This window comes from Alligator mississippiensis, chromosome 1, assembly GCF_030867095.1.
Source record: "Alligator mississippiensis isolate rAllMis1 chromosome 1, rAllMis1, whole genome shotgun sequence".
NCBI classification, from domain to species: Eukaryota; Metazoa; Chordata; order Crocodylia; family Alligatoridae; genus Alligator; species Alligator mississippiensis.
In genome coordinates, this window is record NC_081824.1 from 307,236,416 (window position 1) to 307,261,774 (window position 25,359).

Below are 25,359 nucleotides of genomic sequence, written 5' to 3' on the forward strand. Positions count from 1 at the left end.
TCATAGCATCTGATGTAGTCAACTCAAGTTTATGACAGCTTGTGCTCTATGCATGCATCTTATTTTATAAGTCTATAAAAGTTCATATCTAACTGCCTCTGTATGCGCTATTCAGGCAGAATTATGTACGTAAGAATAAGGACTTTCCCTAAGATAACTAAAAAGAAATGCCAAGGAGTGGGATGGGGATTAGGTGCTTCTGAGGTAATTAGGTACATAACTGACCTTCAGGGAATTGCCTCTCTCTACTTGCAATTCAGTTATGAATCCTCCCCTGGAGTTGAATATTGATTAGAGAGGGACTGAAGCCCAGTTGTCCCCTCTGCTAGATGAATGCAATAAAATAGACTACAGGGGTGTAGGTTGTAGCCATGTTGGCCTAAGGACATAGGCAGACAAGGTTCTTCGGGTGAATCAGATATCTTTTATTAGACCAACTTCAGATTGGCCTAATAAAAGATATCAGATTCACCCAAAGAACTTTGTCTGCCTGTAAAATAGACTAGAGAGTTTCTCACTTGCTCTCTGTAAACACAGATGCTGCTTACAGACATTAAACACCCACCAAAAAGGTGCTTTATAGGAAGAAGCAGTGTGTTAGTTTGACCCGGCTCCACAGCGTCTGCATAGATCAGGCACTTCAGTGGGGCTTTTTGGGGCTATTATCTAAACCTGAGGCTTTTATCTAAAGCTGATTCAACTATGAGATAAAAGCACCAAAAAAGCCCCACTAAAGTGCCTGATCTATACAGACAACTAACATGCTGTCTTTTCTGGGTATGCTCTGGGCTCAGCATGTGGGCATGCTGAGTTTTAAAGTGCCATTTTTTGAAATGTCTGCAAGCAGCCTTAGATGTTATATGCAAAGTTGAACAACTTCACCAAGAGAGCATGCGAAAGCCACCGTGCTACCCTGTTCTATAGAGACTACTTTGTGGCTTAAGAAGATTTCCTGGAAGGTGAGAGGTGTGGCTTCAACTCCTGTTACATAAAGACTATTTGCTCAAACGGAGAATACCACTACCATCTCCTTGACTTTCTCCATTTGTCTTCTGTATGAGGCATGATTTGGTTGGCTTGTTCTGAGGATTCCTTTTGAATCAAGCTTCACACATGAGACTAGATAAGAGCCACCAAGAAGATACTAATTTGATTATCCTGACAGGCTTTAGGCATCAGCTAGACACGTCTACTCATCACAGTCAAGATTTATGTTTTGGGCATGTTCAGCTGTGGCAATTTAGGCATTTGAAGGAATTCTATTTGAGCAAAGGATGGCTTCATGATTAGGCATCAGTTCAGCAGGCACTTTGAAGATCTAAATTTTGCAAGTATATACCAAAGCCCCTCTCTTAATTCTAGTCCAAACTGTCTCTGCAAGACAACTGTTTCTTCCTAGTAAAATTCCCTTTAAGGAATTAAGGCTAGAAGGGAAGATTGTAAGTCCATAGCATTGCCCTCATCTTCTCCCTACTGGTCAAGGAATGTCTTGAGGAGGAGGCAGTACAATCCATAATGATAGGGTGGCATATGTGCTATCATGTGTACTTGAGAGCTCTGGAAGGAATTATTTCAGTTTGATATATAACATTGAAATGTGTCTGGCCTTCCAAGTATTTTCTTAATTTCCTTAAAATGCCTTAAATATATAAACCACAATGTTTAAACCTTGTGTAGCATTTCTGAGCCCCAGGGGCAGCACCTCCTGGCATCTCTGACTATAAGGTAGCTCTCCGTCAATTGCTCGCCCACCATGCCTTGTTCTTATTTAAGATTAGAAAGGGAGGCTGCCCACAAGCATTAGAGTAAGTCTTAGCACTTGCAAATCCCCACTGGGTCTCCCGTGGGCCCCAATAGGCTCAATTCAGCCCTCAGGCTCAACAGGCCCACCCAGCCTGCCCGTGCCTCTGCAGGACACCTACAGCCTTCAGGGCTATTTGTGTGGCTCCGTTCCACCCCTATACTATGCCCCAAGCCTCTCAGATGTTACTGTACCATCACTCATCTTGTAGAGGTCTTGGCCTTATCAGCCTCTTCCCCTTTTCCTCTTGCTTGGCCTTTTAACCCAGATCCACAGTACCGGACCTGGTTTCTAGACTCCAACCTTTCTAACTGTGGGTATCAGACCCCGTCACTCTCTGGCAGTGACCCTTCCTGGACCTTTAGCTCCTCCTGGGCTAGTCAAGATCTCCAGGCTCCCCGCTCTGGTAGTCCCTGGCTGTGGTACTTTCTGACCTTTAGCTTGTCCTAGCCTTTGGCCTTGCTCTCAGGTCAGTTGAGACCTCTGGGCTCCCTGGTCTGACTTGCCCCCTCTAGGCTTCTGCATCCTCTGACCCCACTGGACCCCTCCACTCCTATTGTCTCCAACTCTTGGTCTACCGGCACTCTCAATGAGACTGTCCTTACTTTGGCGCAAAGCTAAAAAACAGTGCAACTTAATTAAAAGTACCTGTGCTCACTGGCAGATACCCAAACCTTCCCTGGGATTAACATAAAAGCAAGGTCACCTGCCTGCATAAACAAGCCCCTCTCTGCCCTAGGTACTTTCCCTTGTTCCTGGGCCTGCAGAGCCATTTCCTCTCAGTCCATTCAGAAGCCCTGTTGCTTTGCTGCTAGGAGCTCCTCACTTTGTGGCTCTCAGACAGCAGAGCTGCCTGATCAGCTCATGTCTAGGGGTTGTATGTCCAAAGCGTGGTCTGCTGCTGGTCAGGTGAGTCCCTAATTAACCCCCTTACCACCTGCACGCTGCCTTTCAGGCTGCTTGCCTCTTAAAGGAGCAGGCATTTCCCAGTGCCCTGCTACTCTGGCTGTGTCTACACATTCATTAATGCACTTTTGCTACTTCACATTAAATTAATACCCATGTGAGGTGCTAACTAAATGTGCATCTGGCTGCCCTAATGTGCAGTAGCAAAAGCAAATGCATTTTTAGTTAGGTTTAATATGCAGTAGCCTAATTTTATTGTGCATTAACTTATTAGCATGGTTTTTGCTGTGATGCTGTAATGCGCAGTAAAATGGGCTACTGCACAGTAAAGAGCACGTGCAGATGCACTCCCTCGTTACCGGAAAGTTAGGCCCCACAACCTTTTCTCTTTCTCTCTTATGTAGATTTAAAAAAATAGCTTTACTTCTGAATGTGCTAAATATTTGCAGTCCCTATTGCCTCTACTGGGACTTTTGGGAATTTAGTGCTGGATGTATTGAATAAATAAAGAAAAACACCAATCATTTTTTCAGGATTTTTGAAAAATAATTCAAGATAGAATATCAGCTTTCAGTTTCTTTTCATTTGTCACTTTGTGGCACAACCCTGGCATTATTTAATAACTGTGTTCATTTGTAGAGTAAAAATGTAAATACCTCTCATAGGAAAAAATGCATACTAAAGTTCATCTTTTTTCATGGCTTTTAATCTGATGTTTGGAAAAGCTTTTCAAATTTTCATAACTATTGACCACACAAATTACATAGTTTGCTTTTCTGTGCCTCTTCGTTGTAAATAGCATCAATATTTTTGCAGTGAAGTGGCAAGGATGATATTAACGCAGCTACTTTACAGAAGAATAATGGTAAAGGCATCAGTGGTTCAAGTGCCAAAAGCCAGAAGCAAGATAACCTTAAACAAGTTGTTTTTTAACTTTTTTCCTTTAGAAAATATAAATAAAGCATATTGACTGAAAGAGAAAACTACCTATTGAAGAAAAAAAAAGATTCAAGAATCTAATGTCACTATTGCAATTGTGTGATGCCTACTGAATATGAAAAATCTTCCACCTGGAAATTGAAAGGCTGTGTCTAGTGATCACTGAAATAATTAAAAGAGCCTTAAAAAGTTCCATTCAGGTTTTTGACTGAAATGTTTATTTTTCTCAAAGCTCATCTAAACAATGCTGACACAAATATTATTTTCTATTATTGTCTCCTTTTATTATTTACTTTATTAAGTATTTATAAAATGCTAATGTACTGTAGGTCACTTTTAAAAAGATTCTGTCCCTGACCTAGAAATACTTATTTACATCAAAGAAACATAAAATACAGATAATAAACAATGGAAGGAATGAGGAGCCAGAACAGCAGATCTTTTAATGTTGACACTGTCAGGCTGTATTTTTATGATGAGATTTATAAAAATATTTTCAGTCTACAAAGTTTAAAAAATACGTAAAAGAATTATTTTGCTATTTCAGTTGTTGTTCAAGTCTTGCCTTTCTATACAAGTCAGCACTTGTAATATCATAGAATTATAGAATCATAGAAGTAGGGTCAGAAGGGACCTTGTAGATCTTCAAGTCTGACCCCCTGCCTGGGCAGGAGGAAAACTGGGCTCAAATGACCCCAGCCAGGTAGGCATCAAACCTCTTCTTAAAGACCCCCAGGGTAGGATCCAGCAACACTTCCCTTGGAAGTTGGTTCCAGATCCTAGCTGCCCTAACTGTGAAGTAGTTCTTACAGATGTCTAATCTAAACCTACTCTCCAGCAACTTGTGGCCGTTATTTCTTGTTATCCCAGGGGGCGCTAGGGGAAACATGGTCTCCCCCAAAGCCTTCTGGTCCCCCCTAGTGAGTTTACAGACGGTCACCAGGTCTCCCCTCAGCCTTCTCTTGTATCAAAAACATATATGCTCTTTAGTTATTAAGTTGTAAGATATTGAAATGAATATTAAAACAACACTATTTAAATTTCCTTTAGTACACTTAGCAGCTAATGTTCTTTTGCGCTAACTGTATTTCTAAGGGAAATTCATTCAAAAGACAGGATTTGATTCTGTGGTATTTATTCTCATGTAAGTATTCACACAGTGACTAAAATGAATCACTGTTATTTGGACTACACTTTACAAATTGGGATTTGATTCTTTCTGCATGTGCTGCTACTTCTTGTATTATACATATTTTTTCCATTTTACAGTCAGCCAAGGAAAGAACCATATAAAAAGATTAGGATTCATCTGCATAATGCAGTTTATCTTCTGTTGCTTTTCAAAGGCTGTACAAAGGATATCTTGTCTATATTGTTTTCAGAGAGTGAAGTTAGTTTTGATTTTTTTCCTCTTTGTGTACTGTCCTTCTAGGTGACTTCAAATCTTCCAGTGATTGGTGGCACCCCAACCCTCACTGTAGAACCTGATGACACAGCTGCTTACACTCTGAATGTATTTCCATGGAAACGAGGGATACTTCAAGGTACAGTGTTAAATATAACAGAGTATCAGACTCTACATTTTTATAATATCTACAGTATACAGATGTATAAATTGACCCTTTCCAACATCTCCATTTAAGTTAATTCAGATAGTAACTGTTCACATTCTTTTTCTGCTTACAGTGTAGTGGACAACAGAACATACTTTCTTTGATCTTTTTGTCTTTATGAATAAGATAGGTTTCTACAAAGTTTTTGTCTCATTGCTTATGTGCTGTTGAAAAATGTATACATGAGCAACACATTTTTAATGTGGAATAGATTTTCTTGGGAACCTGGGGCCCCCAAACACATGACAGAACTGTGCTCCGACATGTGCTAATTAGCATGTGTCAGGGCAGATTCAATTGAACTGTGACTCTGATGGAGTGTGCTAATTAGTGCACTCCAGTAGCCTTCATGTCACGTATTGAGCATCACAACATATTAAAATGGTGGTGGGGGCACTTTAATTGAATGAGATTTAGTTAAAGCACCCCTGCTGCCATTTTGAAGTGAGGGATGCTGAATGCATATGACACTGTGGGTGCCACCTCCTCCACCCTGGAGCATGTGTATAGATGCCCCTAAAGTAAAGCTCACCAAGTAAAGCTTGGTAAAGCTACTCAGCCAAGTAAAGCTTCACTCCATACAAACACATTTTTGAGAACATCTCTACATTATTCCCTTGCATTTCTGTAGTATCTCATGGCACCATATATTCACTATTCAAGTTCATAAAGTTTCTGCTTTTTAAAAATCTAATCTAAAAAAAAGGCCATTGTAAATCAAACCTCCAATATAAATAGAACATTAGGATACATAATCTAATGCATATGAAAAACCTTCCACACTCAACCCTTGCCTTTGGTGTCCTCTACAGTTACAAATGGAAGAACTTAAGTGCCTCCCTACACTTTGTCTAGTGGAGCTCTTAACAAGCATTTTTAACTTATCGAATATATGTATACGTTTTCCTCCACTTCTTATGAGAAATATTTTACTAAATTTAAACTTCCAGCTCTCACCTATGTTGATACTAATGCCGATCAATAAAAGTTGGGAAATGGCGGAATTGTTTTTGTTCTGACACCTATGGTTGCTATCAGTTCTGTAGAGATAGTGCACCTGTTTTAGGAACCGGTCTTTCTGAATTTCTTTGTCATCACCTTTGTTTTGAACCTAAAGTCTAAGACAGTGGTCTCCAACCTTTTTAAGTAGGAGATCACCTTTGGCATTTAAAAGCAACCCAAGATCTACCGTGCACTGCCGCCACCTTGCCCCTTGCTCAGCAGGTAAGTCTGTGGGGAGGGAAGGAAGGGGCAGATTGAGGCAGAGGGAGAAAAAATTATTTGGTGGTGCACATCCCCAGCAGGTAAATCCCACCTGGCCCCACTCAACTTGCTCCTGCTTCTGTGGCACTGTCCCTCACCATGGGGGCCTTGACATAGGCCCTGCTCCTTCCCTCCCCCACAGGCTGACCTGCTGGGCTGGGGCACATGCATGCATGCACATGGGCACTGAGTCCCCCATCCCTGCCTCGGATCAACTCCAAGAGGCTCTAAGATCTACCAGTGGATTGAGATCCATCGGTTGGTGACCACTGGTCTAGGTCCTGCAAAGACTTATGCATGTGCATTAACTTGATGCATGTGTATTGTCCCACTGAAAATAGATTTAAATTTAATAACTCATTCACCTAGGCTAGGGACAAACATTCAAAAAGCCTGAGCCTGAATTGATTCAATCTTTGCAGGTTAGTCTAAGCTGCAAAGCTTGAACCAATTTGGAGGTGGATACATATTCCCTTTTCATTCCAGAAATGCAGGCACATGCCTGTAGTGGCTCAGGCTAGAAGCTGGGGTGGGAGGTGGCACTGGAGCAGCCCTCCCTTCCCTTTCATAGTGCTGAGCAGAGGCAGGGGGCATGGTCAGGCCTTAGCAAAACTCCCCCTGCCCTGAGCAGCCCAGCAGGTAGTTGATAACACAGTGTTTATCATCCCTAACTCAGTGTTATCAGCCCATTAAGAAAACAAAAGCTTCTCTCATTAGTTCAAGCTCTTCTTAAGCAACTTTTTTCAAAGAAGGAATGGAGGGACTTTAACAGCTACCTGTTGATTAGCTCCAAAAAGCCCTAAGCCGATGCTGTGCTGTCTGCTTTTGTCCCATCTCCCACAGCATGGACTGTAGCCAGCATGTGATATGCTAGCTAATGCTGAGAGGTATCTATGTAAGACACAGGGGAGGGGGAATCCCTACTTCAGCAGGGAATGTTGAGGGGGAATGGGAGAAAGCCAGGCAGGCACCCTGTACCTGCAGTCTCTGCTGGAGCTGCAGCCAGGGAATAGAGGGTTGGGTCCAGCCCTGCTGTGGAGCAGAGAGCCCCACCCATCCCAGAGAGCATGCCAGGATGTCTGCTTTAAATTAAACCAGCTAGGAGTCTGGGACAGACATTGCATAAACCAGTTTGAACCAAATTAGTTAAATCTGATACTATATTCAGCCAGGTTTATCTCAAACCGGTTTCAGCCATTTTCAAATTGGTTTATGTGAACTGAATATCTGTTCTGTTATAGGTTAGGCAGCTTTGGATATCCTCATTCTGCTATTATCAAAGGATGAAAGGCAGAGATAAGTGGTTGGGTCCTTTTCTGAAATGTATGAAACAATTTTTCTGAGTTGCAAAAGGTGGAGGAATCCCCACTGTTCAGTCTGATTTCTTTTTTCCATTTCCCCTCCTCCCCCCCTCCTAGTACAGGGCACAGTAGAAAACAGCATGCAATGGTTATATGCCATCAAGTTGCACTGTAGTGTAATTACTACCTAGATAGTTAGGCTTGTTGATAGACTTTAGATGTAGCAAGTTAAAATAACTGTCAAATGATTTAATATCAATGTGCACTAAACACTAGGATGTCAAAGTAAGATAGCAGAATGTTCTGCTGTCTACCTTAATTAAAAAACAACATGGCTCATTTTTCCTCTTGGGAGAAGTATTTTTCTTGAGAAAGCTGTATAAACACATTTTAAAAAGTGGTTCTGACTCAAGTGTTAACTATCTAGTTGCAGTTAGCAATTTTAGATACTATTAGAATGCCATGATAATGATCAGCTCTGAAAAGCATAGTTACAGAAAAGGAAGTGCAAAGCAACATTTTTTCCTTCCATTATTAGCTACACGCTTCTTCCTTGTGCTGTGCATAATCTCACAATACTAGTAGAGTGGAATGCTTTGTCTGAGACCCACAATGAGCTGTAGATCCCTCCCCACCTCAGTTCCTTTGCATTAACCTCAGCAGTAAAGACAGAACCATCAACAGTTTCTCCTTGCTTTGCCTTATGTCTTAACTACCCAAGAAACTGGAGACTGTGTAACCATTTAATGAAAATGTATTACTTTTTAAAGGAAACATATAACTATTTATTTGTATTGAAGCTGATTTTATAGCCAATTTCCCCAGCCAAGTTACATCATTTCAGACTTGCATTTCCTGCAAAAAATTAGCATTATGACAATCCATTTTAGACAAGTTTATTGAAGGCTTATTTGAATACAAATTCCAGGTCAGGTTTTTTTTAATATAGCTCCAACAGGTCTCCTAATGTAAGTAGCATAGCACCCCTTGTCTTCTGCACCTGAGAAAAATACACCTTGCTTTTTATTTAAAATGGGAAAAATTACGTTTGCAAAAGCTCCCAAATAGTCATGTCAACAAAGGAGCAGGTCTAGAACCTGCACTTACTTTAAATATTTTTATGTACATTACATAAATTATATCTAATCAAATTTTAAGATGTTTCCATTTAATGTGTGTTTAATAGCAGATGAACTTCTAACAAAAACAATCTGAATATCATACATGGTATCCAGTACTTGCACTATAGAGTTCTTTTGCCAATGTTACAACAATTTTAAAAGATGAAAATACATTTTATGATCTCTTATTCTAGGATTCCCTGCTGCAACTTCCATGAACAATGGGAGATATCCATTACTGGTAGAATGCTCTGAAATACCAAAATTAATTCAGATCTGTAATATAGATTCTGTAGATAGTGCTGTCATTAGTGAAGATTACCCAGCACTTTCTATTTGAGAAGTTGTTTTCTGTAGCTTATGAGCCAAATACAAATTGTTTGGGGTAAATTGTCCTATGCTTGGTGCTTTCTTTACATTTTATATATATATATATAAAATTAAGTTTCACCTAAAATGATTAAACTGTTGTGCAGGATGAAGTTAGACAAAAAAGGACTTTTTTCATAAAGAAGATATTCTTATACATGTTGGCTCGAGAACCTGTAGTGCAGGGGGGGGCAAAATACAGCCAGGGGGCCGGATGCAGCCCGCCAGGCCATTCTATCTGGCTTTTTCACATGTTACACTTAGGATGTCTTAACTACACTTAAAACTCAAGTGTCCATGTGTTGAATCAGTAAAACATGTGCCAAGGGAAACAGTATACTAGAAAAGTTATAGCTTTTCTTGTAAAGAGCATGTAGAATGTATCATGTAACATGTTTGGCTATCATCAGACTATTCCATGGAGTTAACATGAGTTCAAGATTCTGGTGCAGTGCTGGGATTGGGACTGACAGTTAGCTGATCATCAGTCCCAGCCCTGGCACCTTACTGTCATAACCCAGTGAGTTTGGTGCCTCGGCACTATGGAATTTTCTTGACACATGAGAGCCTCTTGCACAGCGAGGGTTTTTGCTGCATAAAGAACCCGTGTGCAGGAGAGAGTTCCCGCCAATTTGCAAGCTGTCTTTGCAGGATGCATTTTCCCTTTGCAGCACAGAAGTGCACGGTGCAAAGAGTTCCCGCCATTCGGATGCAAATTCGTGCCCCGCAATTGGCTAGTGCTAAATTATTCACACGTGGCGGCCGGTAATTGGCTTGCTGGCCATTTTAAAAATTAGTGCGACTTCCGCCCAAGTCGAAGAGCTTTGAGCACGCTGCAGAGTGCCTCTTAGAGATCTGACTTGCGGCTAGCTGATCGATAGACTGATCACCTATCGATCCCTCTTCCCGTCGCCGAACGCAGTCCCAGATGTACCCTTTTCCCGCCGGCTTGAGTTACGGACGAATTTACTGGCATTGGCCTCACCAGCTGGAGCAACTCACATTATTGTCCAGACGACCGAATCGTTTCCGTCGCAGCAACCTGCGACGTAAGTAAAGTTTTTTGCAACCATTAAGCCTTGTCAGCCTCTCCATTCACCAGCCCGCCCTGACGAACGGGTAAATTCTGAATCACCTCAAGTCGGTTCAGCCCTGCCGAGACATGGCGATGAGGATGGGATTAAAGGGCACGGTGATGGAGAAGAACTTAGTTGGGTGCTGCCCCTGGCGCACTGGGAACCGCCACGTAGAGAACGCTAACGATCTATGGGCGCATATCGCTTACCACCAGGCGGTAGAAGGGGAGGAAAGAAGTATTGATGGTTACTTCTCCATAAAAAGAGAAGAGGCCTTGGTGAAAGAATGGAGAACAAAGCTATCCCTAGGGGAGTTCGGATGCATAATGGGGAGCGACCGGGTTTACTATCAGCCCCCGGAGGAAACATCAATTATATCCCTAGCCGGGATGAAAGCGTGGAAGGCAGAGCAGCTGACCCCCGCTCGGGAGTTCGCCCAATGCACCCAATACTTAAAGGAGGGGGGGGAACCCACCCCCGCGGACTGGTTCAACTGTCCGGATTTGGTGCCCGAGTCGCGGGGCCATGAGCTCCTCGTTCAGCTACGGGAGGATTTAGAAACTAAGGGCCGTCACAAGCCGAAGTGGGGTCTAATTAAATGGAAAAAGAGAAAGATGATCAATGTGCTGTTCCATGCAGTAATGGGCCTACTGAGGGAATACGCGAATTTGGAGGCTCAGATGTATACTGCGGGTAAAAAGTCGCTGGAGTGGACAGCAAAGGGCTCCGGATCAGCATTTGTTAACAGTGCCGGCCGCATGGTGCTGTTAGCAGAAAATGGTGCTGAAAGAAGCCTGAGCTACCAGGGGAACCCGGAAAGGAGGGGCGGAGTTTTGGAAGACCCAGCGGGGATTCCCTTGGTGACTGCACCCCTTGAGGTGACGTCATTCCCTGTAATCACGCCTCTTTGCCACAGGGAGGGGGCAATGGGAGGAGGGATATACTCAACGCTCCCAGATGCAGAATTTAACCCTCTCTCTGCTGCAGCTTACCCGATAGCTGTGACGAAGCATGTTGAGGATGAAGATGGTGTTACACGTACCACCACTATCTCTCGTACACGCACCAGACCAGAGATACAAGAGCTTTGCAAAGAATCCAAAATAAGGCCGGAAGAAACCTTGGCCATATGGCTAGGAAGACTGATAGTGGAATTTGGATTGAACACTCTGGATAAGGAAGAAGCGAGTGCCCTGACACGACAAGCAGCGTGGAGCGGAGGGCGCGCTACTGATTTGAATGTGGTCACGGACAGTGCCCACTGGCCCATCCTGCTCCCGGCACTTGTGGTAGGACAGGTAAGCCACAAATTTCACACTTGGCACGAGGGTTGCCCGAAGAAGGCTACTGCAGAACAACTTCTCCTGGCTATAGTTGGAGTGTCATATCTCTCATGGAGCCCAAGAACAAATCCAATGGGACTAACAGCAGTCCAGCGTAAAGAGAGATGGGCTCATCGTCACCTATCGGACCCCGGGGCAATTCCAACGCCCTTGGAAGCCAAAGATGCCTGCGTGGAGGTATACGGAGGAACGAATGCTATTACACTCCGACTCTTCTTGAACCCGATGGCAGGTCAACCAGTGGGAAGTCTTTTAGGCCATCTCCCACGATTGCAGGCACTTATGAAGCAAGATGAGGAAGCTTCTAATGACACAAGGGATCGACCTTCAGCGTACCTGGCTGCAACATTGAGGCCTAGGCGTCCAGGGTATACCCCTCGACAAGAACCATGGGGATCACCTCCAAGGACCCCAAAAGAAAGAACCTCAAAGGAAAGAACTCTGAAGGAAAGGACTATGTTCGGATTTCTTCTCGCTCACTCCGGACTAACAAAGGCTCAGTTGAGACTTTTGGGAGACAAAGGCCAGGCCAGTATGGCTGAAGCATTGGGATTTAATTTTGAGGATCCATCAAAAAACGAGTAATGGCCGTCGGCTCCACCGGCGGCCTTCCTCAACTCAGACCTGATCCTACTGATTCTTGACCATACGCTGAACTTACTGTTTACAACCCTACTGATCTGGATGACCAACAACAGGTATTCTTTCTTCTTGATACTGGAGCTCAGACCAATGTGATCACCTCAATGATACTTCATCAAAAGACCACCAAGACGATCAAGGTACAAGGGCTTAACGCTGTCGCTGTTACAACGAAGGTCAAGTTTTGGGTTCAGGATCACCGATATCCCCTAGAGGCTGTTCTAGGGGGCATCAATATTTTAGGAATCCCGGGGATAAAAGTGCTTGACCTCAAGGAGCAAGTGCTATGGGCATTACCCGTAATTATCCCAGAGCAGGACTGGCATCGACCAACGCTTCGTGACACTTCCACCTGGCGATATTGGCCAATCCCAACTAAGGATTCTCTGAAACAGTCCCTTACTAACCTTCTGCAGTGACTTGAGTGATGAGGCTGTATTAAGACCGTAACAGCCAGCACCTACCTATCATCAGGATGGGGAGTGGCGAAACCTGGGAAGCCTAATGAAGCCCGGTTGGTTGTAGACTATCGAGAAATTAATAAAAGATGCCAAGTACTTCAACAACCTAATCCGTCTACTTTGCCACAGTGTATGTTTGAGATGGCACAGTTCCAGCAAAGTCCGTGGGTCGGAGTCACATTAGATCTGAAAAATATGTTCTTTTCTATCCCAATAACTGACCCGGAGGGAATACTGAATATGTGTATTGATGGCATCGTGTACAGGTGGACAGTTTGTCCGCAAGGATATCGCAACGCTCCATCGTTAGCCACTGGTGCCATGAATAACACCCTGAAGAATTTTCAAGCCTTGCACTCTCTTCCCCCAGAAAAAGAATTAAAAATTTGGAGTTATGTGGATGATATTGCCATCATGGGTCGCGATAGCTCTGTAGTTGCCAGTGTAGTAAACCAACTGGTTGCTCACCTTCAAAGTGAGGGATGGACAATCAACGAGGAAAAGTCAAGCCTACATCCAGTAGATGACATTACGTTCCTTGGCACTCGATACACCGGTTCCATCTGCCACGGAGTCTCGCATGAGGGTCCTAACATCGATCCGCTAAAAACGTTCCACCCTGTCACTAAGAGGCATTTTCAACAGCTTTTGGGTCATTTAAATTGGTATCGACATTATGTTGAACCCGGCGATTTGGCACTCCTCACTAAATTACAGTGACAGATTCGTGACAAGTCCCGAAGGTCCACGCCCTGGACGGAAGGGGACCAGCAGAATCTGCTTCGCCTGCTAACCACGGTTAAAGATACACAACTCCATGCCATCGATCTGGGTGAGTCACTAACCATAACCCTTGGATTCACCACCAATCACGTGTGGGCTGTCGTGCATAACCCCCGCGGTGAGTTGGTATATACAGCCCATAAGACGCTTCAAGCGGCGCAACATAGATATGGAGCTATGGGAAAGATTCTCCTAGCCGAACAACTGGTGGAGCCATTAGCAAGGGGGCATGGGACGTTACGCACTCCTGGTGCCATATTGTTACCCTTGCTGGACGCGGGAAGAATCAACCCACATTTTCAAGGGGAGTCTAAGACCTGGAATACGCTAGTACTAACCCACCATTATAATTGGCATTGTTGGAGGTTGGAAGATACGGTACCTGATCCAAGCCCAGAAGATGAGGAAAAGGTTCCTACACTGTATGGAACTTCAGTCCCAGCGTGGATGGCCTCAGATGGAACCTCCCGGCATGAAGGAGCCTATGGGTATTACTGTAAAGCTTGTCATGATAAGGAAATTTTCCAAGCCGACCCAGATGATAATTCGTCCCAAAAATGTGAATTATTAGGATTCCTGAAGGTACTGGAACATTGTTTGAAGTATCATAACGATACACTCCCAGTTCCGATCATCGCAATTGATTCGCAGTATATCTATAAAATTCTTACGGGCATAGCTTTTCCCACCGAGAACTTGGATGATTGGCGAGACATCTGGAGGACGTTAACTAGATTTGTACGCCTTCCGTTGATTAGGCATACTAAGTCCCATCGTTCAGATACTGATCCAGTGCATGAGGTAATTGATAAGCTCTTGGAGGATCCACTCCGGACCGACATAGCCTTGCCTGTCACATCTACCACTGATCCTGAAGCAAATCCATTCCTAGCGTGGCTTCACGAAAATTGGGGCACCCGGGACCACGGGCTTGTCATCAACGTTGGTGCCGAACCATTACAGAGCTGGCCTCATATGGAGCCAGGCGGGATTGGAAAAAGGTAGCTCAGGCCTGTGAAACGTGTGCTAAAGAGAAGTGTCATAAAACCAAGCATCAGATCGGAGCTTTTGACTCTTCACAGTTTCCGGCAGGAAAAGTTTGGCAGGTGGACCTGCTGGGGCCCCTCCCAGGGTCTAAACCGCCAAATAAAGGACTAGTTGTGGTTGATTTGGGGACCAGACAGTTGCAGGTTATTCCTTTATGGAAAAGCAATGCCACTGCTGTTATTACTGCCTTGACTGCTGTGTTTGCCGCCTGGCAGCCTCCTCATGAAATTCAGTCTGATGGAGGACCTCCGTTTAACTCTAATGCTTTGGATAAATTTGCTCGTCTTCACAACGTGGCATGGCATCTTCATCTTCCATACCACCCGCAGTCCAACGGCGTTGTGGAGAGACACATAGGTCTATACAAGGAGCAGCTTCGCCTTAGAGGAGGAGGGACATTTAAAAATTGGACTAAATTTAATCACGATGTCCTTATTTCACTAAACACTGCTAAACCGTTATGGGACGAAGCTAATGTCCAAAAACCCCCACCTTGGGAGCCCAAGTTCCAACTTGACGAGTTAGTGTGGATTTCAATACCTCACCCTCATCAGTCTCATCCACAAGTTCATAAAGGGACAGTTCAACGGCCGGGACAATATCCCAATACCTATTCTGTCCAACTGGAAGAGAAGCCTGATTGTCCCCCTATTGTTGTTCATCACAACTGGATGACTCGCCGTTCCGACGTTCACCCAGTATCCTTGCAGTGAAGCCAGTTATGATTCTTTCTTGTTTTGTTTTGTCTTGTTGTTCTGTTTTCTTCACAGGTTTAACCCCAGCAAAAGCGGTAATTCACAACTACCTGATTGTGAGACCAGACTGCAGTCCATTCAAAGCCAAAGAGTGATAGTTGCGAGGGAGGCACTGAAACGGCAAAGAACCCATCTGCTCAGGACTTGTTATGACACTATTTTCATTTTGTTAAGTGTTTACTGACATTGTCTGCTATAGGAGAAGATGGACTGAAGCGACTGTTCTCCAATCAGACGATGATCAACAGTTGTTGTTATATGTTCAAAGTTATTTGTTTATGTATTTATATAGGTTGTGAAGGCTTTGCCAAGTCAGTGAATCCTCTAACAAAGATGCTGTATGATGTGCTCATGTGTCGAAAGTTCCAGTTGTGCTATCGGCAAGGGGGCATGTCATAACCCAGTGAGTTTGGTGCCTCGGCACTATGGAATTTTCTTGACACATGAGAGCCTCTTGCACAGCGAGGGTTTTTGCTGCATAAAGAACCCGCATGCAGGAGAGAGTTCCCACCAATTTGCAAGCTGTCTTTGCAGGATGCATTTTCCCTTTGCAGCACAGAAGTGCACGGTGCAAAGAGTTCCCGCCATTTGGATGCAAATTCGTGCCCCGCAATTGGCTAGTGCTAAATTATTCACACGTGGCGGCCGGTAATTGGCTTGCTGGCCGTTTAAAAAATTAGTGCGACTTCCGCCCAAGTCGAAGAGCTTTGAGCACGCTGCAGAGTGCCTCTTAGAGATCTGACTTGCGGCTAGCTGATCGATAGACTGATCACTTATCGATCCCTCTTCCCGTCGCCGAACGCAGTCCCAGACGTACCCTTTTCCTGCCGGCTTGAGTTACGGACGAATTTACTGGCATTGGCCTCGCCAGCTGGAAAAACTCACATTGTTGTCCAGACGACCGAATCGTTTCCGTCGCAGCCACCCGCGACGTAAGTAAAGTTTTTTGCAACCATTAAGCCTTGTCAGCCTCTCCATTCACCAGCCCGCCCTGACGAACGGGTAAATTCTGAATCACCTCGAGTTGGTTCAGCCCGGCCGAGACACTTACCAGAACCAGTTCAGGATTCTGACATAGTGCTGGACCTGGGACTGACAATCAGCTGGCATCACCAGGCTGGGCAGTGATGGCCACCCAGCAGAGGCTCTGGACGTGGTAGTTGTATGTCCTCGTGGGTGAACATGATAGCTGCTGTGCCTGGTACTAGGCTCAGTTTTGGAAGGGGAGAGAGGAGCACAACTGGCTCCAGCCCTGTCCAGAGTAGGCTAAGATCATAGTAAGCATTACCATGATAGTGGTGAGAACATATGGCATGATAATGCTTACTATGCTCTCAGACAGAACATATGCTAAGTGTTCCCTGTGACAAGGCCCTTTCTCTTCTGCTTTTGATGTTACTTAGCTGTCAACCAGACTTTGTGGAAGAAGAGAAGTCAAGGAAGTATAGCAATAGAAGAGACAGTCTCATAGTTAAGATAGCTGAAACCTTCCCTGGAGAATTTAATTCTCTCTCTGCGTCCACCACAGACAGACTTACTGGGCAACATCCTTTCAAAATGCTTATTTTGTGTTTCTCATTTTGTGGGCGCCCAACTCAAGACATCCCAAGAGATGCTGAGAGCTGAGAGCATCTAAGGTCAGCTGTAGCTGTGCTTTGAACGTACAAAGTGCTGTAAAATAAAGTACTTGAAAAATCAGTCCCAAATTGGGTACCCTAATTCCAAAATTAGTTGATACTTTTTGACAATTACAGCTTTATTTTCTGTTTCTCAGTTCCTTCTATATAGAGTGTCAGGAGTGGGCAGTTATTTGGGCCTGAGGGCCACATAGGGAGTTTTGATGATTCATTGTGGGCCAGGCCAGTGCCCCTCACTGCCCCCCACCCTACCACCACCACGGCTTGCCAAAACTCCCTATATGGGATGGGGCCACAGGCAGGCAGGGAGCAGTGTTCATGAGCAAGATGGGTGGGGGCCAGGTGGGGTCAAGGGGCAGCCCCTGCTCTGTGGCAGTGTGGGGGCGCTGTGTGTAGTGGGGAGCAGGGGGGTTGCATGCATGGGACAGGACATGCGTAGACACCAGGTCCCAGGAGCCTGCCAGTGGGAAGCGGATGGAAGAGGGGGAAGGAGGCATGTGCAGCAGAGCTTACCTGGGCAGTGCAGTCTGTGGCTGTCCCTGCAGTGCTCTGCATGGGGCCAAGCCCATCCTGGGGCAGCCTGCATTGCACTTCAGCCCATGCCCACTGGCCCAACTGTGGCCAGCATGCACAACTTACTGCCAGAGCTGCTTCTGATGTGGCTACAGCTGCTCCAGTGCTGCTTGGCTCCCTTTGCCTCCTCCTTATGCTCCTGCTGCACCACTGTGGGCCAGAAGGAAGCTCCAACTGGACAGCTCCTGCACCAATGTGCAGGGCTCTGGCTCCAACTCCCAGTTGCCTTCCACCCACTTGGCCACCCGTAGTGGGCTGCTCATCATGCTGGGCAGGTAGAGTGGGTGGAAGGCATGTGGGAGCTGGAGCCCTGTGCACTGGGGTAGGAACCACCTGACTGAAGCTTCCTCTTGGCCTGGAGTGGCACAGCAGGAATAGGAGGAGGAGCCACTTAAAGTTAGTCATTGGAGCAGTTAGTCACTGCTTTCTGAGGAATACATCCAAGGCCTTCAGATACTGGTGCTGATTCTGCTCCTCCATGTTTATACTGCATCTCAGATAATTAGATTTATTCCCCCACTTCCAAGTGGAATGATCTAACCACCTGAATATTAGGCTGTTTTGCAGTGGGAGAACTCTCAGACCCTTCTGCTAATACTTTTCTACTTTGTGTTGAATAATTAAAGATTCAGTTCAGGCAAGAGAGAGAGCATGCGAAAATCAACATGTTTCTATAGCTTGATGGTTTCCTATGAATGGGAAAATCCTTGATTCCCAGCCTGAATTACTGCCCGAATTACTGTTTACATATTTTGGCTCACAAAGTCACTGGCTAAGATACTGCATAGTCATTGAATATGGACTGGAAATCATGAATCTCTGCCCTCAAGGTGAGTGCCGTAACAATTTGGCTACAGAGTTATAGGCAAAATCTCTCTTTCCTGGATTAACACATATTTAAATATTGCATAGAAGTTAGAGTAGTAGATTGGAGAGGTGCTACTTACTGAGCCTTTGTACAACAGATAGGGGAGTACTGTCACTGTTTTGAAAGGCAATAGTGGCTGCTTGTTGTGCAGAGACCGATCAGTGTGGCATGATTTGAGCATACTATAACAGGGAGCCAGTGGCTTCTGTTACTTGAAGGTATAGACAGCCAGAGACTCGTACACAGCAAGTGTCTATTACAGGGTTAGCTGTCCAGCAATAGTACAATAGGGCAGAGCCTTGCTTAAGTAGTAGGGACATTGCTAAGGCAGCAAGGGTAGGAGCAGTAAGCTTCCCTGAAGGCAATCTGGTAATCAGGCCCAAAATGGAAACCCCTGGTGGCTAGAGAGTCAATTGACAGGAAGGGGCCAGGTTTAGGCACATAAAGCCAGTGCCTGAGCCCAGGTAGGCAGTCAGCAGAGAAATGAGCTCTTGCCCAGGAAGACTGAAGAGGAGTGTTTGGCTGACAGCTGAGTTACCCTGGGAAGGGGCTGATGGCCTTCTGAGGAATACAACCCAGGCTAGGGGGAAGTTTTGTTGTATAGCCAGTGAGCAGGTGTTGATGTTTGGACGTGATGTGGGGATAGTTTCATTATAGTCAGTGGGATTACTCTTTACACCAGCAGACTAGGTTAGGACTATCAGGGATGATGGAGGTCCCAGCAGTGCCCAGCAGGGTGGAGACAGGGCCTGGGGGCTCAGTGCCAAAGTAAGTATGACAAGGGATGGAGCTCAAAAGTCAGGCCCAGTGGGTCTGGGCTAGAAGGCTCAGTGAGAGAAAAGGAGCAAAGGCGAGAAGGCTGAGGCCCCAACAAGGGAGAGTGATTGAACAATGATATCTTTGAGGTATGGGCATGGCTACAGGGTAGCTCAGAGGCCATAAAATTAGAACTTAAGGCTATAGGTGCCCTTGCGGCTGCATAGACAGGCTAGGAGGGCCCATGCAGCACCTGAGGGGCAAGGTTGGTAAACAGAGGTGTTTAAGACGGACTGGCCAGCCAGAAGGATGTACAAGGGCTCACTCAGGAACCCTAGGGCAGCCTCCCTTTGCACAGACCAACTCATTACATCATGGCATGACAGGCCAGGGAAAAGGGAAGGGAGCCCAGGGAGCTGGAGTGAGTGTAGGGCTTCATGACCACCAAGGGCATCACGGCCACCCTTGAGGTCAGGCACAATACTTACTAGATAGATCTCCTCATATGCCAACGAATGTGCCTAGTTGATGGTTTCTGACAAAGCTTGGGATTGTCAGTATCAGGGCTTGAGTTGTTTGTGTGGTCAGAAGTACAAACTTTTAGACACCTGGACAGGTTTATCATTGAAAAATAAAATAAGGGGCCTGTAGAAGAGGTTTTGAGGTACACAGTTTTTATTATGGGTGCTTAAAGTGAGAATTAAGTGAGACTTGGACACCTCTTGTAGCTCAAGCTGAAGGTACTATAATGAGAGCCTCATTTAGAAGTCCAGGAAGAAATTATAAATTGTGTATTCAGTATAGGGATTGGTTGCTGTACACTAGATGAAAGCACATGTTGAATGATGAAGAAAAGAAAAGATATATGGAATAACTATACAGAGGGTAAGCATTGTCAATTCTTTAGAGAGAAGAAAATGCTATGCAATCGTGTAACTAAAAATTGTATCATAATTCAAGTGCATGGACAACCTCAGCTCAAGTATTTTCTTACTTTTGAATACTTGACTTTGCAGCCTCAATGTTGTTTTAACATAGGTTTTTTATGTAATTTTTGGATACAGCATATATTTTATACCTGATGAGAAGTGCTATTTGCCATATAAATTGCTGTACTAGCATCCTTTTTAGTAAATGTACTATGAAATAACATCCTACATGAGATAACAATGGTAAAATTACTTTTTTTTTTTTTTTTTGCTTTCCAGCTTGGAAGTTTAATATCTTTGTGCTAAAAGGGAGCCCAGTTCTAAAGTCAGTTCTTTCAGCTTCAGTGCTTTCTTAAAAGATCCCTTTGGAAATGTTATCAGATAGAAAAACAGTTATATATGCCAAATGATTTTTGGTTTAGATTTTATTTTAATGTAGAAATAAGACTTAATCAGTTCATACAATGTTCTGGCTCTGGATTGCAGTCTCCTGTGATCCATTTTCTAAATAATAGATCAGTTTCCATTTAAATTTTATAAATCAACTTACAGATATTACTGTCTAAAGTATTAAATAATTATTTTTATAGACTGGAGTGAATATTATGGTTTTCCTTTAAATTCCCTTTAAAGTGTCTCCAGAAAAGACCAGAAACTCTACTGGAAATATACCCCAGACTATGACACTTGAAATTCCTTCTGTGAATATGGCATTTGATCTATTCATCTTCTCCCAGAAGAAGAATGACATCTTTTAGGACCTGTTGGAGGCTCTGTGGTGGCAGATGATAAATATTTCACTTTCCCCCTTAACTGGCTGTACCAAACAGTATAGTCTGCAGCTCAGTATTTCCTAAACAGATGACCATTTATTACACATCCAGAATTTTCACTTACAGTTTACAAATTGGATCTATTTTGTCTCAATGTGCTGATAAAGGGACTCTTTGAAAGAATTGCAATAATGACTTGGGCTGTTGCAGTAGAGCAGGAAGTTATGCACTGTTATCACAATTTGTAGCCAGTGAATTGCTCAGTATGGGGTATGGTGTTGCCAATACAGTTTTAATGGTAAGAAACAAAGTACTTGTCTGTTTTTAAAGAATCATTGCTTTTTTTGGAATAATATAATGGAAAGTTGCTGTATCAGTATGCAGGCTGTAGTAGGACACATCATTTATATTTCATGTTAATACCATAGGGTGCCTGTTAATGTGCGGGAATGCTGCTCTGATGCACTGTAATTATAGTGCATCAGAACAGACTTGATTAATCAGGCTAATTAGCACACTCCAGAAGCCTCTACATCTCATGTATTCAGTGCCCACATGCTTCAATATGGTAGTGAGGGTGCTTTAACAAACATTCTTCCAATGAGCTTTAGTTAAAGTGCCTCTGCCACCATTTTGAAGTGGAGGATGCTGAATACCCAAGACTCTGTAGGTCCTGTAATTAGAGCGGCTCCAAAAGCTGCTTTAATTAAAGCTCTCCTCCCCTCTCTCTCCCCTCCCCCTTCCCCCTACCGCACATGTAAAGATGCCCATCATGTCATGGAGGCATCCCAAGAAAAGGTTATTTTGGGGGTTCACCGTGTGGCATGCATGGATATTTCTCAAATTAGGTTTAGTTTTGCGGTGTTTGGTTTCTAACTGTACTTATTGCAAAACTGTGTTCAGGTTTATCGTCCTTATAACCACACACGTTACAGTATTTGGTAGAAATGTAATTTTGATGTATCTTTATATTTCAGCTAAGGTTGTTAGTAATGCCATGATTAAGTTGAAGAGCCCATAATTGTTCACAGCTACAAGTCAATGGCTGAGAAGTAGCATTTGACTTGGCTTGTGTATTGGTCCTTCAGGTAGACAGACTAAGAGGGAGGGCAAGCCTAAGTCTGGCCAGATAAAGAGATACTTACATTTTAAGAGAAATAGGATACTTAGCTTTTCAAACTATCATATAGGAGAAGCAGTATTTTGGATTAATTAATTTATATGTCTGACAGGAAGCAAGATTGTAGTCTGATAAATATGTACCTTCAGGGTCAGGAAGTTACTGGCATAGTGTGAGCCTCCCCTACCAACTCAATAAATGAAGGGGAAATATAGGTTAATAGGCTGGCAAAGGTACTTAAGCCTTCCTGGAAAACCTGGCTGAACCTTCAGTCTTACCAGGTCAGGGTCAAAGTTCCATAGGCAAGCAGGCTGGATAAGGCAAGGTGAGATGGGGATGCAGGGAAGCTCTGGCAGTAAGTCAGAGCAAGAGGTTGCATTTTAGACTGTTGAAGCTGGCCAAGGACTGCATCTTTGGATTTAAGGTGTAGGGTAAGAATAGGTCAATGCTCTGGTATTTTCTTGTGTTTGTTTACTTTTATATCTGTTGGTATATCAGCATATGGTTACTGTTTTTCTTATGCATGTTCTGTTTTTATAGTAAATCTTTTTGTTTGTCTCTTTATTGGCTGCCTGTGGAAGGAGTGACTTCTGAGCAGATTGTATTCCATGCTAACCTTCTCCATGGAGATGGGGAGCTATAATTTCTTTTTTCATAGCCCAAAAATGAGGGACGACTCAGGTTCAGGAGAGATCCCTAACTGTAGCTGCAGGTAAGGGCAGAGGAACTGAGGTGCTGGTATAGAGAGCTATCTCAGGGCAACCTCAGTCTGTCCCTTGGGGCACATGGCAGCAGAGTAGAGAGAAACACAGGGCTCCAGGGGTCCCCTGTCAACAGGTTTGTGATGTATAGTACCATATTTACCCAAATTCTTGACAACCCTGAATTTAAGATGATCCCCTCTTCCCCCCAGTTCTTAGATTCTAGACATGGAAAATTTATCAGTTTATTTTAACTTTCCATGTCTAGAATCTAGTTATGGAAGGTTCTCTTAAATTCATCTTCCCCACCACTGCCACAGGAAAGGTAGTGGCAGGAAAAGCAGTGGTCTGGGGTGGGACAGGCACCCTGCCCCTGGCTACTTGCCCTCCTTTGTGCCTGCCCCACCTATCCTTTCCTTACTGCTTTTCCCCTGCTGCCACTTGTCCCCCTCTGGTGCCTGCCTCCCCCTTTACTTTTGCAGGTGTTCTGACTGTCCTCCAGGGGCATGGAGCATCCAGCTAGATCAGGTAGTAGCAGTAGCTTCAGCTGTAGGCTCCAGTTTGGGTTGAGGCCAGAGCTGCAGCCACAGCCTCAGCTGCTGCTGTAGCCTCCTCCCACCTCTCAGCATACCCCTTCCCTGCATTTCCCCCTGTATCATGCACCCTGTGCTCCCATTTCCCCTTGCTTCACTCATCCCTTGCCCTGTGCTTGCCCCTGCACTGTGTGCCCTCTCTCCTGTACCCTTTCCCCACATTCCCTTCCCCTGCTCCCCTTGTTCCATGCATCATTCCTTACACACACCTTCCTCATGCTCTCCCCTGCACTGGGCATGCCCTTCTTCTGTGTTCCCTCTGTACTGTGCACCCTTCCCCCTGCAACTCTCTCTGCTATACGTACCCCACACCTGCTGCATGAGCCATCCTGGCCCCATCCAGAGCCATAGCAGGTGCTTGGCCCATACTCACGTTTTATATCGGGGTCTTCCCCCCCCCCCCGCCCCAGGCTGAATGGGGGGGGGGACCTCATTTTAGATACGAATAAATACATTACTAGTAATGACATTTTGATTAAGAGACCTTCTTCAGAAATGAACTACCAAGGACAGAAAGGCCTCATAAATGAGATCCTATAGCTAACTCATTCCTTCTAAAATCAGTAAGTATATTCGAACAGTTCTTTCCTAGTATATTTTTCAAGTTTGGCATATTTCTATGAAATATGTGTGTGCTAAATACATGTTTATTAAACTTGTTAAAACTAACATGTTTTTCAACAGCTAAGAAAGAGTCGCAGTGCAGAATTTTCAAAATTCTCAGCACTGGTCTCCCCACTGCACCCATTTAAATCAGTGGGTTTATAGGTGATTTAAAAGGGAGCAGAGATAGTTTAATAATTGATGCATGCATACATACCAACGTGACTTAAAATAAGCCAGACTAGAGCATACACACTTACAGATCCATGACATGGTGGCAGCCATCTTGTGAGCTAAGTCCATTCAACTAATGTGATTTAAGATAATACAATGTAGAGGTGTATTATCTTGTGCTGCATTTAAGTTGACTCTGCTGCACATAACTGTCAGAGTGGACACATAAGTCAACTTAAAAAACTTAAGTTAGCTTAACTGTTAGAAAATTAGTACATGTATACACATGCAGTAAGTACACTGGGAAGCCCCACAATACAGTTTTAATATTTTATAAATCTTAATTCATTTTTTCATGTTGTTAGGGCATAAAACTCAAGAAAATCACTTTAACAGGGAGAGAAGTTAATGGATCCCTATGGAGTAAAAACACAAACATACGTTCATGGGGGAGTGTATGAAGAAGGGGGAAAAATCTCATGATGAATATTTTAGCATTTGTACAACTTTCCTAAAACTTGTTACTTTTTGATGGTGATTTTGCCATCACTGGGTTCCTCCCGTTCTTCAATATTTCCTTTTAGATTTTTCTTAAGCCCTCCAATTTTTATTGGGATATCCTGGGGTCAGAAAAACCTGTGTGGAAAAAAAGCAGGGTGCATAAGATATGAATCAGTATAAGATATGAAATCATTCCTTCAGCTTTTTTGAATCCTTTCAGTAAGTTGAAATTGTTATTGAAGCATAGATATCAGAGTGATATGTTATATTTAAGTGATTCAAATGCTCTGAATTGAAGCGATGCCACCTTTTTACTCCTGATTATTATGTCTTCAGGGAGTGTGATCTTCCTTTTAGCAACAGCATTCCATTGGGCACTTCGGTCTTTTATTACCTAACATGCATTATGACCCTTAATTCTTTTTCAGTTTCACTGCACTCAGGGCTGCCGGTCCAATTTTGTAAATGAGACCTAGTTTCTTTGCTCTTGGATGCATAATCTTAGTTGTAGTCAAAAGCATCTTCAAAAGGCTCCACCTTACCAAGAGATGCACATAATGTGTCCCCATCATTATTTAGCTTACAATCAATTTTCATTATTTGCATCTTTTCAGTGGGGCTTATGATTTCTTCTAGTTTTTGATAAAGATATTGAATAGCTTTGTGTAACAGAGAGCCTGGGGCTGCCTGCTACTTAGAGATAAAAGCAGC

At 43.9% G+C, this 25,359-nt stretch overlaps 1 protein-coding gene across 1 annotated transcript in view; it reads left to right on the plus strand.

The window, feature by feature from the left end:
* The window catches only part of CFAP47 (cilia and flagella associated protein 47), a 773,444-nt gene that overhangs the window by 435,716 nt on the left and 312,369 nt on the right, over positions 1 to 25,359 (plus strand). Inside the window, exon 49 of the mRNA XM_059724382.1 lies at positions 5,079 to 5,190. Coding sequence (XP_059580365.1) covers positions 5,079 to 5,190 — 112 coding nt within the window. The remainder of the gene's footprint in view (positions 1 to 5,078; positions 5,191 to 25,359) is intronic.